The 16,734-nt window shown below is 46.4% G+C and overlaps 1 protein-coding gene across 9 annotated transcripts in view; it reads left to right on the top strand.

The window, feature by feature from the left end:
- Positions 1–16,734, top strand: part of LOC103463007 (SH3 and multiple ankyrin repeat domains protein 2) — a 185,821-nt gene that overhangs the window by 139,282 nt on the left and 29,805 nt on the right. For all 9 annotated transcript variants that reach the window (XM_017303933.1, XM_017303932.1, XM_017303931.1 and 6 more), the window contains 3 exons: positions 1,707–1,788; positions 7,096–7,178; positions 10,823–10,947. In XM_017303933.1, coding sequence (XP_017159422.1) covers positions 1,707–1,788; positions 7,096–7,178; positions 10,823–10,947 — 290 coding nt within the window. The remainder of the gene's footprint in view (positions 1–1,706; positions 1,789–7,095; positions 7,179–10,822; positions 10,948–16,734) is intronic.

Here is a 16,734-nt window from a genome sequence, read left to right as displayed (position 1 = left end):
ACTGCTCTAATTCCCCCATCTCATTCTCACGTCTTTCCCCGGAGCTCAAAGCCACGATGAGACTGAAATAGGCAGGAAAACGGGGGTTAAAACGGGCCTGGAAGGAACCCAGAGCATAATCAGTCACACACACACACACACACACACACACACACACACACACACACACACACACAGCTGACAGGACGGTGATACAACCACAGACGGAGCAGACGCACATGTTTTCACACAAATGTGAGTACTCTGTGTTCTGGTGAGACACATGGCTGCTGCGTCCCTATTGATCTGTGACCATAGAAACCAGCTGACCGTTGCTATGGACCGCCGCGATGCCGGAGACGACACGTCCCCTCCTCGCTCCTCATCACCAACATCAAGCGTTTCTTTCCTCTCGGTAGAACAGAGAAAGAGAAAAGCTGGTAATCCTGTCTGATCCGACCCGATCGGACCAGAAACGGAACCAGGGAGAGGAGGAAGGCCTTCCTGCAGCGATGACCTCAGGCGCCGTCTCTGTGAACCGCTGACAGCTGGTGTGACAGAAGAGGGAGGAAGATGAGGGCAGGAGATGAAGATTAATCTGACAAACGAACGAGAATCGACCGACGACGTTGTTTACACAAACATCATGACGTCAAAGTGTTAAAAGTTTGTTTTGACAGAAAACCTGATGAAGAGAAACAAACAGCATCTTCATGTTCCATGTTCCTCAGTGGCGCCCCCTGCTGCCTGCAGGGGGCGCCACTGAGGACCAGCCTGCAGGGGGCGCCACTGAGGACCAGCTGCCCCCATGTCAGTCTGCTGCTTCCTCTTCCTCTGGGCCTGATGCACCAACCGGGTCAGCTCCGACCCTGAGACGACCTTCTGCTCTGGGTTCACATCCACAGGTCAGGATCTGGGTGTTGAGGTCAAGAGGTCAAGCTGGCCGCCATACCACACACACGGAGCGAACACGCCTGGATGCACTGGCACCAGTGGATCCACTGGCACGTCTGGATCCAATCAGGTCCATGTTTCACCACGTGCCTGATTCTCCGCCAGCATGTTGCTGCAGAACGTCTGGATTTCTATTCCATCTTTGACCAGAAAGGGGCTGCACAGTGGCGCAGTGGGTAGACCTGTTGCCTTGCAGCAAGAAGGTTCTGGGTTCGATTCCCGGTCTTTCTGCATGGAGTCTCCATGTTCTCCCTGTGCATGGTGGGTTTTCTCCAGGTACTCCGGTTTCCTCCCACAGTCCAAAAACATGACTGTCAGGTTAATTGGTCTCTCCAAATTGTCCCTAGGTGTACCATACCATACCATACCAACTTTATGTTGCCCTGCGACAGACTTGCGCCCTGCCTGGGTGACCCCGCCTCTCCCCCGGAACGTTAACTGGAGAGACACCAGCACCTCCTGACCCACTGAGGGACAAGAGTGTCAGAAAATGGATGGATGGATGGATCTTCCTTATTCTATGAACCTGTTCTGAAAGCGTCCATCCGTTTCTCCCTGAGGGGACAGACTGGAGTCTCAGTCATGTCTCCAGACCYGGTCCAGTTCTGAAACCGTCTTTTGGTTTTGGTTCTGTTTAAAGTTCTAGACCAACGGCGTAAAACCTGCTAGCGTGTTGCTACTTCCTGCTTACTGCAGGCGTTTCCAGAYGTTTCCTGTTAGCAGACAGGAAGTGGACTGTGGTTCTGATGTGGTTCTGCTGGGCTCTTCCTCAGATTCCCGAGCGGACCGGGCCGACAGACGGAAACTCTTCAGACATTACACCGTGGGCTCGTACGACAGCTTCGACGCCTCCAGGTGAGCCTGAGCGTTCCGTCCTTTGTGCCACCGATTCATCTCCGTCTGTCTTCATCCGCGTTTTCTGTCCTCAGAAAAAGGAAAATTGGTTGAAATGTCGGCTCTGGCCGAGTTCTGAGTGACCTGGGTTTGCTGTGATGGGTCCTGACGCTGACGCAGTGGTGCTGAGGTCGGCTCTCCTCTGCTGTCAGGTCCGCTTTAATACGAGCTTCAGCGGGAACGAAGATGGATGTGTTCTCCTCCGGGTCGCAGCAGAAATCGAGTCCGCTTTGAACTAATTCTGTTTAAAAGAATCAGTCAGTTTGGTGAATCTCTGCAGCATGTTAATGGGCTGAGCGGAAGGTTCTGATCCGGTCCCAGAGAACTCGGATCTCTTTCTTTAAAACATCTAATCTATAAACTCTGTTTCTGCAAACGCYACCGAGGAACAGAYGTGATTTTCYWACTTTATACAGACAAATGGATCCACTGGTTCAGATCCAATTAAGTAAAGTCTAATAAAGTCTATATTATTACAAATTCAGTCACATTGAACTGATCGTAATTGCAGCAATCCCTCCTGAGAAAGCACATGGCGACAGTGGGATGATTTGGTGCTGTGTTGTTTAAACAGAAGGAGTCCTCCATCAGAACCGGTTCTAACCGGTCCTGGCCCGCTCAGAGTGAGTGGTTCTCTTAAAAAAAAAACGCTTTTAGGATGCGGCTAATGCTAAATTGCCAACTAGTCCCCSTAACCCAATGTTTATCTTATTCTAACTCCTTAAAGTTGATTTCAACATGTGCTGGAACATAGTATATCGCCCTCAAGTGGCTCACATTTGTAATTACACTCCGACGTGTACAGTTCATGCTTCAGGAAGTGATTCTTCAGACCTGACCTTTCGCCAGTGGTTTCCGTTTCATAGTTGCTGATTTTCCCACAGCAGGGCTCTGGTCATAAAGCCGACTGGTCACTTAGCGCCTAGCATTAGCCGTCATTAAGTAACATGTTGGTGTAGCGTTAGCAAAACAAATGTTTCTGATTGGTGCTTAATGGTTAGCGTGGCTGATGTTTTAGCTAGAAACTGAACCACTGGAAAAAGTTACCAGTTAACAAACTCATGAACTGATTTGGGCTAAAATAAAGGAATTACAGGTGTGAAAACTTACACTTATTATCTGAAAGCAGAATCCAGAACCGCTTCTGGACCAAGACCAATTCAATGGAAACTCCCAAAACTTCTCAGGAAAAACAAAACTCTTTAAATTCCAGTTTTAGTCTCTGCAAACAGGTTTTTCTAACAAAACCAAAAGTGTCAGTGCAGATGTTTTGTAACCTTCATGGAGTGATTTCATCATTTTGGTTTATTTTTAAAGYTTGGCTCTAACGGCCTTTAAAGGGCCGGTAGACCCAGAGAAATGATTTAGATGATGCGGTAACAGGGCGCTTCCTCGTTACTCTGCTGGATTGGCAGGACTCCGAGTCYGGAGCTCCRACTCTTCCATGTGGGTCAAGGTGAAGCGTGTCTGCCGTGCATCRCCCAGCAGGGCTGCAGCTGCTCGGCCAAATGCAGAACACGACTCCAGGTCCTGCAACGTCCCAGGTCCAAAGSTTTCAGGGGTTTTTCCTTGAAGGAGCAAACATCCCTAATGGTTGTTATTCTCTTTCTGAGACGTTGCTCAGGTTTTTCCTTCTTTTTATGGAACACTGTGGTCCTGCTGTCAAGCCTTTCTTTCCTCTTTAAAGATGTATGTGTGTGTTTTTTAGCTGCCAGTGGGGAAGGAAGGAGGAATTTATCTTCTTCAGAGTGTGTGTGTGTGTGTGTGTGTGTGGGGGGCAGGCAGCAGGTCGCACACAGATGAAACCAGACCTGCAGGTAGACCCGATCGATCACTGACAGCAGCCCCGTAATCCTGACTAATGCACTCGAAGACGAGAACTGAACTGTGCGCTTTGTGCTGAAACTCTGCAGGTTAGAAGACAGCTGGGACGGAGGGACAGGAGACGTCTTCATCAGGACGAGTCCATGTTTGATGTTTAGCTGCCGTCGTGTCTTTGGTAGAGGAAACCAGGCACTCAAACACAGACATCCAAACTTAATCAAATGTTTCAAAGTGTTTATTTTTCTTTGTCCACATGTAGCCGAGTCTTTATAAAAACCAACATCCCCGCACATCGTTTTATAAAATAATACCGTACACGTGGCTGTGTAAACCCAGTTTATGAATTTATTTTTAATTGTTTCATTCTTTGTAAAACATGATGATCTCTAACTGAACCTCTTAGTTTACGTTCCTTTCCAGCCTCCTGACGTGAAGATAATTAAAAATCTTTGAACAAGTTCATAAAAAGAGCAGTTCAGCAAAAGCTGTCATCAGCAGTTCAAGCTCTTTGCAGCAGGAATAAAAACTTAAAAGTCGGGATATTCCCAAAGGGAAGTGCAGGTTGTCTAAACCTTTGTTGGAAGTAGGAAAATGGGACTAATTTCATTTTCAGCGTTGCAGGAGAAACGAGTTTTCCCGTGAACTCTCTCTCAGCGCGTTTGATGCTTATTGATGCAGGAACTCCCAGTTTGCAGAATGTTGCTGCGCTGCTGGCTGGACTCCAGATGCGAACCTCCATCCGCGCTGCATTAGCTCCCTGAGCGGTCCAGGATAAAACGCTGATGATGGCGGCGGCGTTGCTCAGTCACCAGGCACAAATGGATGCAGCCGGCGGGAAGGAAGCCGCCACAGAGAGTACTCTGCAGAACGCCATTAACGGGTCACAATGAAAGGCTGATTTTCAGGCTTTCTTCTCCTGCAGAATAACTCGCCTCCGGATCTCCAGATTCCTGATGTGGAGGGATGAAAATCTGACCATGAGCCGCTATAAATACCCTGCAGACTCCCACGGTGGAGCTCACAATGAGAGGCTTCACATTTCCTCCCATGCGCGCTGCACGCTCAGCTCTATTTGCAGCCTGCTGGCCCTCCCCGCTCGCTGCTGAACAACATGACACGTTGGATCAGCTTTCAGGCTGCTGGCCTGATACAGAGGCCAGATTTCAGATTAGCACAGAGTGTGTGAGTGTGTGTGTGAGGGAATGCTGTGAGGTAACCTTCGGTGTATCAGCATCGCTGGCTTCCTGCCTCTCTACACAGATTGTGTTGCTAAGGGAACAGTTGCTAGGATGGCGGTCGCCGCTCTTCCTCCTCCTTCGTCCCTCCGTCTCTGTCTTTTCTCCCTGTTTTCCCACGTGTCTGTTCGCTGTAATCCTGATATAAGATGAACGAGACACCCTTGCAGCAGTCGCCCCAAGTCATAACGGCAAACTTGACCTTTGGTTCGGACATCTCAGAGCCCGAATGCAGCATTTTTTCCTGCGTGTGTGTGTTCCAGAAACGGCCTGTTAGCAGGAAGTGAAGTGAGAGAATTCAGAGAAAGGATGTGAGGCGCGGCAGCGTAGAGCTGAGTCAGACCTAACGGGCTCCCTGAGCTGAGCTGCTCTGGAGAAGCTGCTGCTTCATCACCTCATGGAGGATTCCTCATAAACACAGCTGCAGCTGCACAGCGGAGGCTCCAGCGCCACAGCTGCTGCTCACACACAGGCATGTTTACGTCTTCCTGTGTGCCACACAAACCGATGATTACGGTTTTATCTGCTCTGTCGCTGATGATAAAAGGACTTAAAGGATTTGTTGGCAAGCAAAGATTTAAACTGAAGCTTTTGAGGATGCAAACATCCCAAAAACTCCTGAATTACAGATTATACTCAGTTGGAAGTGAAGCTAATTATCAGCATTTTACAGAAGCATCTCAAAAAATGAAAATGTCATTAAACAAAATGTATTTACCTCAGGAATTTATTTGGAAAAAGTCAAACTCAAAGTATAAAGATCGATTACATTCAGAGCAACGAAATTCAAATGTGCTTCTTAAGTAAATCAGGTGAAAACATCAGATCAAAATGCAGAAATATGTGCATATTTGTATTCACTCCTTCTGCGTGACTTACTGCAGTGATGCAGCGTGTCATGGAGGCCGACGTTGCTTAAGCTGAATAGGAATTGCTTCACGTTCCTCTCAATGCTGCAACTTTCGCAACAATTTCCTCCTTCCACTCAACTTTCTGTTAATGTGCCTGTATAAAGTACATTGTGAACAGCCAGCTGGTTTAAGGCTTACTGTCCTTGGAACACATTTGTGATCTGAATTAATGCCACGACAGAACCTGTGGTCGGTTTGGAATAATCTGACATTTCTGCGTTAAAAGTCCGTTTTGTTCATGTGATGTAAAATCATAACTTCCTCTGTTTYATTTTGCTGTACGTCATAATAATCACAAGTCAGTGTGAGCAGTTTTACAATTGATTTGCTAAAATAAATGAGCTTTTTAATGATTTTCTAATTTTGTTAGTAATTTTGCTTTTTAACTCCCGATGGGAAGGAGGTGGGTTATAGATGGACCCTCGGTCAGATCCCTGGGGAACTCCAGATGTGATACAAATGGTTTTAACTGTTGAGGATTCGAAATTATAATTAAAAAAAATGTAAGCTATTTTCAACCCTCTTCAATGTTTCCTGTAGGTTTTTGTGTCCTAGTTAAAGGCTGTAACGTAAACAAACGGTTTATTCTCAGTCATCTGCTCAGACAGGCAGACAGACACTTTTTAAGAAGTCGGTAAATGACTGTGCCGTCACCCACCCACTCCCACTCCGCTTATCTCTCCGCCGAGTCTGTTGCTGTGGTTTCTCATTGCGGAGCTCCAACCGACGCCGCTCCACGCCGCTTCTCCTCCGCCGCCCTCCCTCCCTCCCTGCCCGCCTTCCCGTCGAGCCGCAGCCTGCCTCCCCGCCTCGCCATGAGCCGCTGAGCCGCCTTCAACCTCCAGACTCATGTCGCGTCTCCTCGAAGGCGCCGCACTGCCGCACCGCCGCTCGGCTCCTCCGCAGCAGCGGCAGGAGCGGCAGCGGTAACCGCGCGGCAGATTCCGCTCCAGACGCAGCGGCTGCAGCCATCACCGTCGTTTCTTCTTCACTTTATTTTATTTTTTATTTTTATCTTGTGGCTCGTCTTTTTTTTTTTTTCCCGAGGCGCTTGTGTGGGGTCTGCCGGGGCCGCGGCCGCTCGGGCTGCTAGAGCCAGAGGAGGAGGAGGCGGTGGTGCTGGTGGTGGTGTGGGGTGGGGGCGCCCTGCCCTGCCCTGCCCTGCCCTGCCCTGCCCTGCCCCGGCCGGACTAGCTCTCCTCCAGCAGCATGAACCTCCACTCGGGCAGGGCGTCCGTGGCTATGCTGCGGATGATGGGCTGTGCTAACGGGCGCTCTGCTCGGCATCTGCTCCACAGTGACTGCGTGGTGGATGAGAAGACGGTGGTGCTCCAGAAGAAGGAGAATGAGGGCTTCGGCTTCGTCCTGCGCGGGGCCAAAGGTAGGAGATTCACTCATTTGTGGCTGCTCTGGTCAAGGATTCATTTCTGTGCATGTTTGTTTGTGACAGTTTTAGTTAAATGCCAAATTCTCTTTATACCAGCAAATAACTTGGTGGCACAGCTGCTGTGCGCGTTGAAATCCAGATTATGACCCTAATTCTGTGCATGTCGGGCTGTTGATGCATTAGAATAGAAACGGCTTGAATGCGGCGCCGCACGTCAGCTGGATGTGTTGACATGTGTGTCAGAGGCGGCTGGATGTTTCTGACCCCCCAGAGCTGCGTGACGTGAAACTCCTCTGGACTCTGACATCATTTACACCTGACCTGCACGCATCTGCATGTCGGCCTGTTTTACGGCATTAAATAAAAAACGTCATAAGCCTCAGTTTGTGTCCGTAAATAACTTTACAGCGCCGTGAATGTGACCCGCAGAGTTCATCTGTATGCGTGGCTGTGCGGTCAGGGTTGCACTTTAAACAATTTCATCTGAAAGAGTTGGAACTTCCAAGGTTAACGATTAGCTTTTAAAAGCTAATCTCGGGCAATTTTACGGCTGGAAGCCGTGATGAATCGATTGTTGAAATAATCGTAATCGGTTCATCATTAACCGGAGCACACAGACTCCAGAAAGGCCATTTACTGAAAGACCAACACAATAAAAGCAGTACTGAAGACAAAGCTGTGCAAAAATATGATCATTTTGTCTTTAAATCTGTTCTACACAGAGATCCTAAAGTTTCAGTTTTAGCTTCAGGTTCTGTAAATAAAAACTCCCGTTAAGCACATTTTTAGTAGATTGTTATGTTGATCCGCAGCTCATGTTTTATTTTACCTGCAGATGCTACAAATGATAAAACTTTCACTAAAGGAGTGCTGTTATGTTTATTTTTTTTATCTTAAAATAATTTATTTGTATGTTTTAAATTTATTTCTAATATTCTGTACAAAGACTTGAGTGAGTAACTGAAAAATATGCAGAATATTCCACTTTAATCCGATTAATTGATAGAGTGATTGATTGATTGTTAGCTGTAATGGATGTTCCTACATCTACATTCAGACCTGAGTAAAGTTCTGACCCGATGCTCGTTCATCTTTAGAGCATTTCATCATCTTCCGGTAAAATCAGTGTTGGAACAATTGGAGCACAAGATGCATGCGATGCTGCAGCAGCATCATCATCATCATCATCATCATCATCATCATCATCGCATGCTTGGCTGTCACGTTTCAGCTGCTGTGCTTTCAAACTGCTGGTCAGTCGGATATTTACTCGTTAAACTGACTTTCTCTGTCTTTTATGCTTGATCAACATGCTGAGGTGGTGAATCACTGTGAAGATATTAGCTAACTACTTTTCAGTTTCACTGTTTTGTGAAGCTGTGCAGCATTACGGGGCGTAGATCTGCCGCTTCAGAGCAACCAAACTAGGAATGCACCATGTTATCGGCACCGGTTGATGTTAGGAACTTGTATCTGTGTCAGTCCGCTAATTAAAACTGAGCCGTATTAACAGCATATTTTTATGTTGGTAAAAATAAAGATTTTTCAGTAAAAATTGACATTTTTACGTTGAAAGGGGATGTGGTCGTGTGGTATTTGTTTGGTCATGTGACCATGTGATTGGTGGGTTTTTGACTAAAGGAAGGAAACCATGTCATCGTCTGGTCGGTTGGGAGATATAGACAATATATCGGATATCGATATCGGCCCAGATTTTCAGATGGGTGGGTTCCTAAACCAGAACCGCCGTCCATGTGGCGCTGAAGCAAAACTCCATGACATCAGCACAGAGGAGCACTGCTGGCATGCAGCTCCTCTGGACACGTTTGACACGTCCCTGTCCTCCGTCCCCGTCCTCTCAGCCCCCTCCCAGCTCCTCAGTGCTTGTTGTGATACGAGAGGCACATCCAGGCGGGTTGAGGCTCCAGCAGGCTGTGAGAGGGGCTCTAAAAATAGCTGGTTGGAGCTGCTGCTGCTGCTGCTGCTGCTGCTGCTGCNCTGCTGCTGCTGCTGCTGCTGCTGCTGCTGCTGCTGCTGCTGCGTCGGTTTCTACGACGATTCTCGCCGTGTCATAATCCACGTTGCGTTCCACTACCGTGCGGCGCCGTTCGATTGGTCGCCGCCGCCTCTTCGATTCTGTCGAGAGGTTGTGTTTTTGTTGTTGTTGTGGATGTTTCTGTGTTTTAGCAGATAAAGAGGGATTTGCTCAGTAAAACCAGAGGAATGTTCCAGACCGTGTGACACACACTGACTCCCACCCTGGAGCCGCGGAGCCGGCCGCTTACTGGGCCGCGGCCGAACACACAGACATGCCCTGATGCTGGAGCTGTCACATAGGCTCACATCCTCTTCCTCGCTCTGCATTACTACTCTCCTCTCTCTCTGTTTCTCTCGCTCTCCCTCTCTCTCCAACACACACACACGCAGAAACATCACAACTGTGTTAAGAAGCTCCCWTGAGATCTTGGGATGCGCTCGCAGTGTGTGTCTCCCAGTAAGACGGTGAGTTATAGGAAGTGTCACTTGTCACCACTGGTTTCTCCCAGCCGCAGGATTCTGTAACCTCCCCGAGAGCGGGCGAGCGAAGGGGGGAGAGGGAGGGCTGGGTCGGGGCCGGTTCCATCCAGCAGGATGGATGGTGTTACTGTACTCACATCAGGGCTACTGGCCTCTTTCCTCTTCTTGAAGCGACAGGATTGAGAGTTTAGCTGAATTCTGGTTTGGAGTTTGATGAAGCTGAGACGGATGTCCAGAGATGTTGGACGTTGGGCGTCCAGATGTCCAGAATCGAGTCGATTACAAAGCCACGGCTGGTCGGCTTGAGTTGTACCGAAATCAGACCGACAGTTTCACCTGGTGCTTAACAGTTCTTCAGTTTGTAAATTCTCTGGTTTTATTCCAACATAGACGGCTGATAACAAGCTTTTTTTATTTTCATTTTATTGCTTTACTTCATTAACTCAGTAATAAATATGAATAGTTCATGTAACATGCAAAAAAAATACTGAATGAAAAACAGTTCAGCAGAACTTTGGACCAATCGAATCGCCTTTACAGAGGAGTGATGTAAAACCAGATACAGAGGATATGTTCCTGATTTGTTTAATCTGAATATCTCCATTAATGGGATGAAATAAATCGGTGTTCCTGCGTCCTCTAGGTCCGTCCCTGCTCCGGTCTGCTTTCCCAGCTCCATCTAAAAGCTGCAGCTCTGGTAGCAGTTTTTACCAGAACCACCAGAGCTAAAAAAAATAAAAATACAAAGTTGAAACTGTTATTCATGCAGGTCCTGAATTAAATTACTGCTGAAAAGAAATCGTCATGAAATTTTGCGTAACTTGGAGGAATCCTGACAGGCCGATCCTGGAACTTAAAACCTTTAAATCAGATTTATTAGCAGAATATTTACAGCAGCAGAAAATTAGATCTAATCTGAAGTTTAATCTCTAATCTGCTGGATTTTAAATAAAACCTCAATTTATGGGAATTAAAACCTCTAATCTTATTGAAACACACTTAAACTGAGTTCAATTACCTGGTTGCCGTAGAAACAAGTGAATCTGGTCGTTTCACACATCCAGACTTCCCCATAGTTCAGGCTGACCTCTGACCTTGACCTCTGTCCCTTTGTGCTGCAGCCGACACGCCCATCGAGGAGTTCACGCCCACGCCGGCCTTCCCGGCGCTGCAGTACCTGGAGTCGGTGGATGAGGGCGGTGTGGCCTGGCAGGCGGGGCTCCGGACGGGCGACTTCCTCATCGAGGTAGGAGCTTCCACAACCGGCTTCCTGGTTACGTCTTCTGCRGGAAAACGGATGGATTTGAATCCTTCAGCTTCCTGAAGACSAACTTTGGAAGCTTCTGAACCTTTTGCTTCATTATTTGATCCGATCTGTTAAACTGGTGTCTTYGGACAGAGGAGAATAATCTGCTGGCAGGTTCTCCTGTTCAGAGGTTTAGCTAAGTTTTTTACATTGTTGTCCAARTTTGGGTCTGTGTTGTTTTTGTAGTGTTGTTTGCAGCTGGCTGTTGGAGGCTGCAGTTAGCAAAGTTAGCATTATCAAAGTAAACATCAGTTTATTMTCTGTAGACTTAGGAGAAGCTGCATCTACAACCAGCACGTTAATGAAGCTGAAAACTTTCCTAGGCTGTTCCTCTGTGGTGGGTAAACTGGTATTMAACATGGATRCATTTATATGTATTTAAATARATAAAATGAAAAACAAGGCACTCTTTAATCATGAGGATGATCCCATGAGGTCAAAGGTTGACAGATTGTTAGCTCTGTGTTTCCATCAAAGATTTTTTTAAATTCGCATTTTGAACTAATGAAAAGGTTTGATAGAAATTCAAAATAACTTCCTCAATTTCACAAAAATTGTTTTTTACTCTCACTTGAGGTTGTATTAGGCTTTTCTGAAAAAGGCTRAAGTGTAGATGGAAACATATTTGCAGAATAAATCCTGATGTATCAAACGCGCCGTCCGCTGGCGCCTTACCAGAGGCACGGCGCTCAGAAAGTCCAAACCTCCACGCAGCTCTGACACCATTTCTCTGAGGTCCATGCTGAGTTTTCAGCTTCTGCTTCTGGTTTGTCATTCATGCGAAGCGTCAATATCTGATGAAATTACGATTCAGATTTTTGTTTTTTAAATCACTGTCAGATGTTGCTGCTGTAAAAATCCTGAATAAAACTGAGAAATGCTGTTGGATTTGTCATTAGTCACTTTTCTGGGGGAAAGAAATGACTAGAGTGGTTGGAAACTTTGCTAAGTTGTCACCACGCTCTGCCAGTCTCTGCTGATCTTCTGACCTTATGACCTTTACGAAGGCCAATCAGCAACATGGACAATGAATGATGCTCTGGGATTGGCTGCTTTGCAAATGGTCAAGCATGTCAAGTAGCGTTCAGCTTCCTGTCTAATATTTTAGATCTGCTCTGCGAAAAATATAATTGAATACTGAACAGCAGATTGATTGATTGATTGATTGATTGATTGATTGATTGATTGATTGATTGATTGATTGATTGATTGATGTCATGCTCCATGACGGAGTAAATCTGACTTCCTGCAACACTTTTATATTCCACCAGAAACTGAAATGGTGTTTGTTGGTTTTATTTTCCTCTGTTTTATTAATGCAAACGGTTGAAGATGTTCTGACATCTTGGTCTTAATGAGCCCAGCAGTGCAGACGCCCAACTGCTGTAAAAAGTTGAGCCAGACCTGAAAAGTGGGCTGAGGCTGCAGTGAGTGTTTGTGTTGTGCTGGACAGATGTGGCTCAGAAACGCTGAAACAAACGCTGCGCMCTCCRGTCGCCATGATTACTGTGCKGCGCTGTGTCGTGTAAGCAGCTTTGATCTCTTTGGGTTTTTATCTTGTAGTGCAGTAAGGATTTGTGTTGATTAAAATGACTTGAAGTAATCTTCAGCGCTGCAGCGTTTCTGTGTTTCCAGAATGTGCTGCTGCCGCTGAATGTGAGTCAGTAACGCAGCGCCGCAGATCGTATCACAGCTGCTACGTTAGTCCGGGAAAATCACATCGTCTATTTCGGGCTCGCTTTTTTTTTTTACACGGCTCCATAACGAGTGTGTGTGCGTGTGCGTGTGCGTGTGTGTGTGTGTGTGTGTGTGTGTGTGAGCAGCGGTGAACTGGAGATTGGTTTGTTTTGTGTTTCTGCTAAATGGAGCATCAAATGAGGAGAAGCAGGCTGCTTCTGCGTCTGCAGCTCATCCTCAGTCAGATTTAAACTTCCTCCAATATTTCCCTGAATTCCTCCTCCGTCATCGATTCGATCGGCTTCAGAACGAAGTGAGAACTGCTGCCATGTTGCAGGACTGACGTGCTTTCAGAAAGCTTAAGAAGACCTGACGAGGTTTGAAGCACTCACAGCTGCACGGCCTGCAGCTAGTTAGCCATGCATGGATCATATTTTACATAAACATGAAGCTAACGTCACGGCGAGCGCTGATTCTCTCAGTTTCAGCTTTAAAATGCAGCTCAGATTCATGGTCCCAAAAACACATGATTTCAGTATAAAGAAATGGAACAGGAAAAAAAGTGTTGGAGTTTTTGTGAAGATGTAATTATAGATACAGAGAATGAAGATGCTTTCATTTCTGGTCCTGAAATCTGAACACGCTAACAGGGATGTTCTGTCTTTTCCTGGAGCCGTGTTTCACATGCAGTCTCATTATTTTATTATGAGAAATTTAATGGGATTTTTTCAACCTCCAACCAGAGTAGCATCTAATTCACAAACAGCTCACAAATTTAGCAAAGTTCCTCAAAGCAAACAGGATCTCTGTGTTAAAGTTTCCACACATTTAAATGAAATATAATGAATTCATTTAGAGGAAATCAGTGTCAGCCAGAAAACATCTGATTCTGATGCGTTTTCCCTGATGGTCTGGCAGACGAGGTTTGATTTTAGACAAGAACTCCAACATCTGGTCCACCTCCAGCTGCTGTGGCTCTGTCTGTCTCAAACCAACCAAACCCTTTGAGCAACCTGAACACGACACGAAAACCTCTGAAGGCTCTGAGAGCAACTTCCTTCTTCACCAGATGGAAACAAGATGGAGGATTTTAGTGGTGGAGGATTTCTCTTTAGGCTAAAGACCACCAGACATTTCTGCTGCTAGCGCTAGGCTAGCACATTTGTTTTGGTTGTATTTACCCAGAATGCCCTGCGCTGTAGTCCACTTCCTGCTTTTGGAGCGGTCTCTGGTCCGCTTGGCGTTCACATTCAAACCAAACCAGAGTTCACTTCAACTGAACCCAGACTGAGGTTTGGAGGGTCAGAGGTCAGAGGTCAATTCAAACCTTCACAAACGGACTGGACTTTCAAGGCAAACRGTTTGGAGTTGGCATAAATGGGACTGAARCGAGTCCAGAAAGACCGAAGTGACGAACGAAGCTGGTTTAGACAGAGGGACACGTCCGTCCCTTCAGGTGAACCTCAAAGCTGCTGATTTTATCCAGGATTCACTTCATCCCCACTGAAAGTTCTTCAGTTTGTGAACAGATCGTGGCAGGTTGTATCGTTTTCCTGTTCCACAGTGAAGCAGAACATGGAGAGTTTTATGGATCAAACCTTCTGAAAGCTAAATGTTCCAGGTCTGGTTCCTCTTTGCGTCTCAGTGGAACGGTTTGTGTAGCTATTCTGAAGACGGTTTAAATCAGAGGTCCAGCAGTAAAGYGGCTCTTCCTGCTGTAAATAAACCGTACGTTTGCTCTTCGCTCCCCTGCTGCGACACTAAAATGCTGAAAAGCACAAACAGAAGCTGAAAGCTGAGCTGCTGCGGCTCCGGGCCGAGCCAACGTGAAAGTGGGCKCTGTCCCGGTCCGTGGAGGTCAGGGCGAAGCGGAGATGCCGTTTCTGCTCCACCATGTCAGACCCGATGAGCGTCATCCTCTTCCAGTCCGGCAGCAGGCGAGCAGCGGGGACGGATCTCTGACAGGTGAAGGCTGCTCCTCACGTGTTCGCCACATGTGCAGCTCTTCTGACTGGAACGGTCTGAAAGTCGACCGATTTGAACTGATTTCTGCTCCATCGCCTCACAAATACAAAGACAGAAATTCAGAAATGATCATTTATGTGAGCAGAGTTTAAAGTTCAACGGAGAAATGTGACGTCCTGAGATGTAGCAGCCCAATGCCTGATTCAGGGCTGAGCGACTTCAGAGCCTTAATGCAGCAGGCAGATCAGTGAACCTCGTGATTAAACTGCTCGTTCCTATCAGCCGGGTTTCTGCAGAACCGGCTTTACGTCTTCACAGCTTTAGGCTCTGAGTCAGCGACTGCTGAGGGTCATGATGGACGGGTGAAACATTCTCAGGCCTTAACATTTACAGGGATGTTTGCAGCATGAGAAGGACTGGAGGTGTTGAAGCCAAAAGGTCAGACGGCAGTTTGTCTTTTCAGTTGTTTCTGTTTAATGTCACTTAGGTTTATCAAATGATTTCTTCTTGCTAAATTCTCAAATAATATGAACTTTTCCAAGTGTTTCAGAAGTTGTCAATATTTAAAAATGCAGACAGAGGCAGAAAGTTCAAACAGACAAAACAGTTCAGCCTTCCTGTTATCCGCTGAAAGTCTCGCTCTCTCAGGAGCTTCTCTTTAAATAGTCTCCTGCTGCTGCTTTAGAATATATGCAATTCTGAAAATATTGGTGGCTTTGCCACATTAATACATTACACTGACCTGCAAGAAATGTGATTTTATTATTTTATTTGGTTTCTGGTCTTTGGAAACGTTTGAATCTCCTTCCTGTAAAACTTCCTGGCATTGCTTCAGTAAACATCAAACTCTGAGGTGAAGAGATATTGGTGATAAATGTGTCACTATAGTGACTAAACTGCAGATTAATTATTGATTCTTTATCTTAAATGCTGATACGTTTGTGTGAATGCTGCAAACGCCAGCTGGTCTGCTCCAACCTGAACACATGAAATGTTTGCAGAATGCATCCTCTGGTCTTTAAAATGTGCACTGAAGTCACGCTAGCGGTACAGAACATGCATGGATCTGCTCCCTGCACACGCGTGCAGCTTCAGCTGCTTGTTTCTGTGAGTGCCTTCGCTCTGGAGGTAGATGGAGTGGAGCACTTACTGGCTTATATAACGCACAACTTTGGCCAAGAGAGGGAAGTGCGACCTGGGTACCATGCAGATGCATCTGCCTACCCATGCCTCCAGGTGTGTGTGTGTGCGTGTGTGTGTGTGTGTGCGTGTGTGTGTGTGTGTGTGTGTGTGCGTGTGTGTGCGTGTGTGTGTGTGTTCTCCAGCATCTCCCTGAGGACTCCCTGCACACCCCTGACTGTCAGTTGTGCAGTGAAGTAGCACAAGCTGCCCTCACAGGGAGGCTTTCCTCTTAGCCGACTGCATCTCTGAAGTCTGAATCGTCACAACTCGACGTTTCCGTTCAAACTTTACATCCGGATGTTTCTGCTGAAGTTTAAGGTTTTCATAACAAGGCCTGGTTGTAATTCACAAATACAAATTACAGTCTCAGTACTTCTGTTTATCCATGTAGAGCCAAAGATGATTCTTCCTCTATTGTATTCTGAGTTTATTCACATTGCAGTAAAACTTTCTGGCTCAAATGTGTCAAATTTGGCCTCTAGACTCCAGAGGGACACATCCATACACGTTAATATTATTTTATAGGTCAAATTAAAGCAGGTTTTATGTTTGCCGTTAAATTTTATCGAATTCACACAAAATCAACAGATCCCGCCTTTTTTGTCATAATTCATAATTTTAAGTTCATTGCAAATTTTCTACATTGGTCAAAAACATCGGGTTTAATTGACTGCTAACTCCCACCTGCAGGTGGCAGTATTTCATACTCAGATACATTGCTCTACCTAGTTCACGATAGATCAGTGGTTCTTAACCTGGGTTCGATCGAACCCCAGGGGTTCGGTGGAGCCTCTGCCGCGGAGGTAAAGACTCACTTGTGTAAAGTCGTGATGACGCCCCGCTTTGCCATCACTTGCTGCAGAGGATCACGTTACATTGCTTAGCCAATCAGAGGATCACGTT

The sequence above is a fragment of the Poecilia reticulata genome, linkage group LG3 (genome assembly GCF_000633615.1).
Source record: "Poecilia reticulata strain Guanapo linkage group LG3, Guppy_female_1.0+MT, whole genome shotgun sequence".
Classification (NCBI taxonomy): Eukaryota; Metazoa; Chordata; class Actinopteri; order Cyprinodontiformes; family Poeciliidae; genus Poecilia; species Poecilia reticulata.
This window is presented reverse-complemented; position numbering and strand designations above follow the sequence as displayed.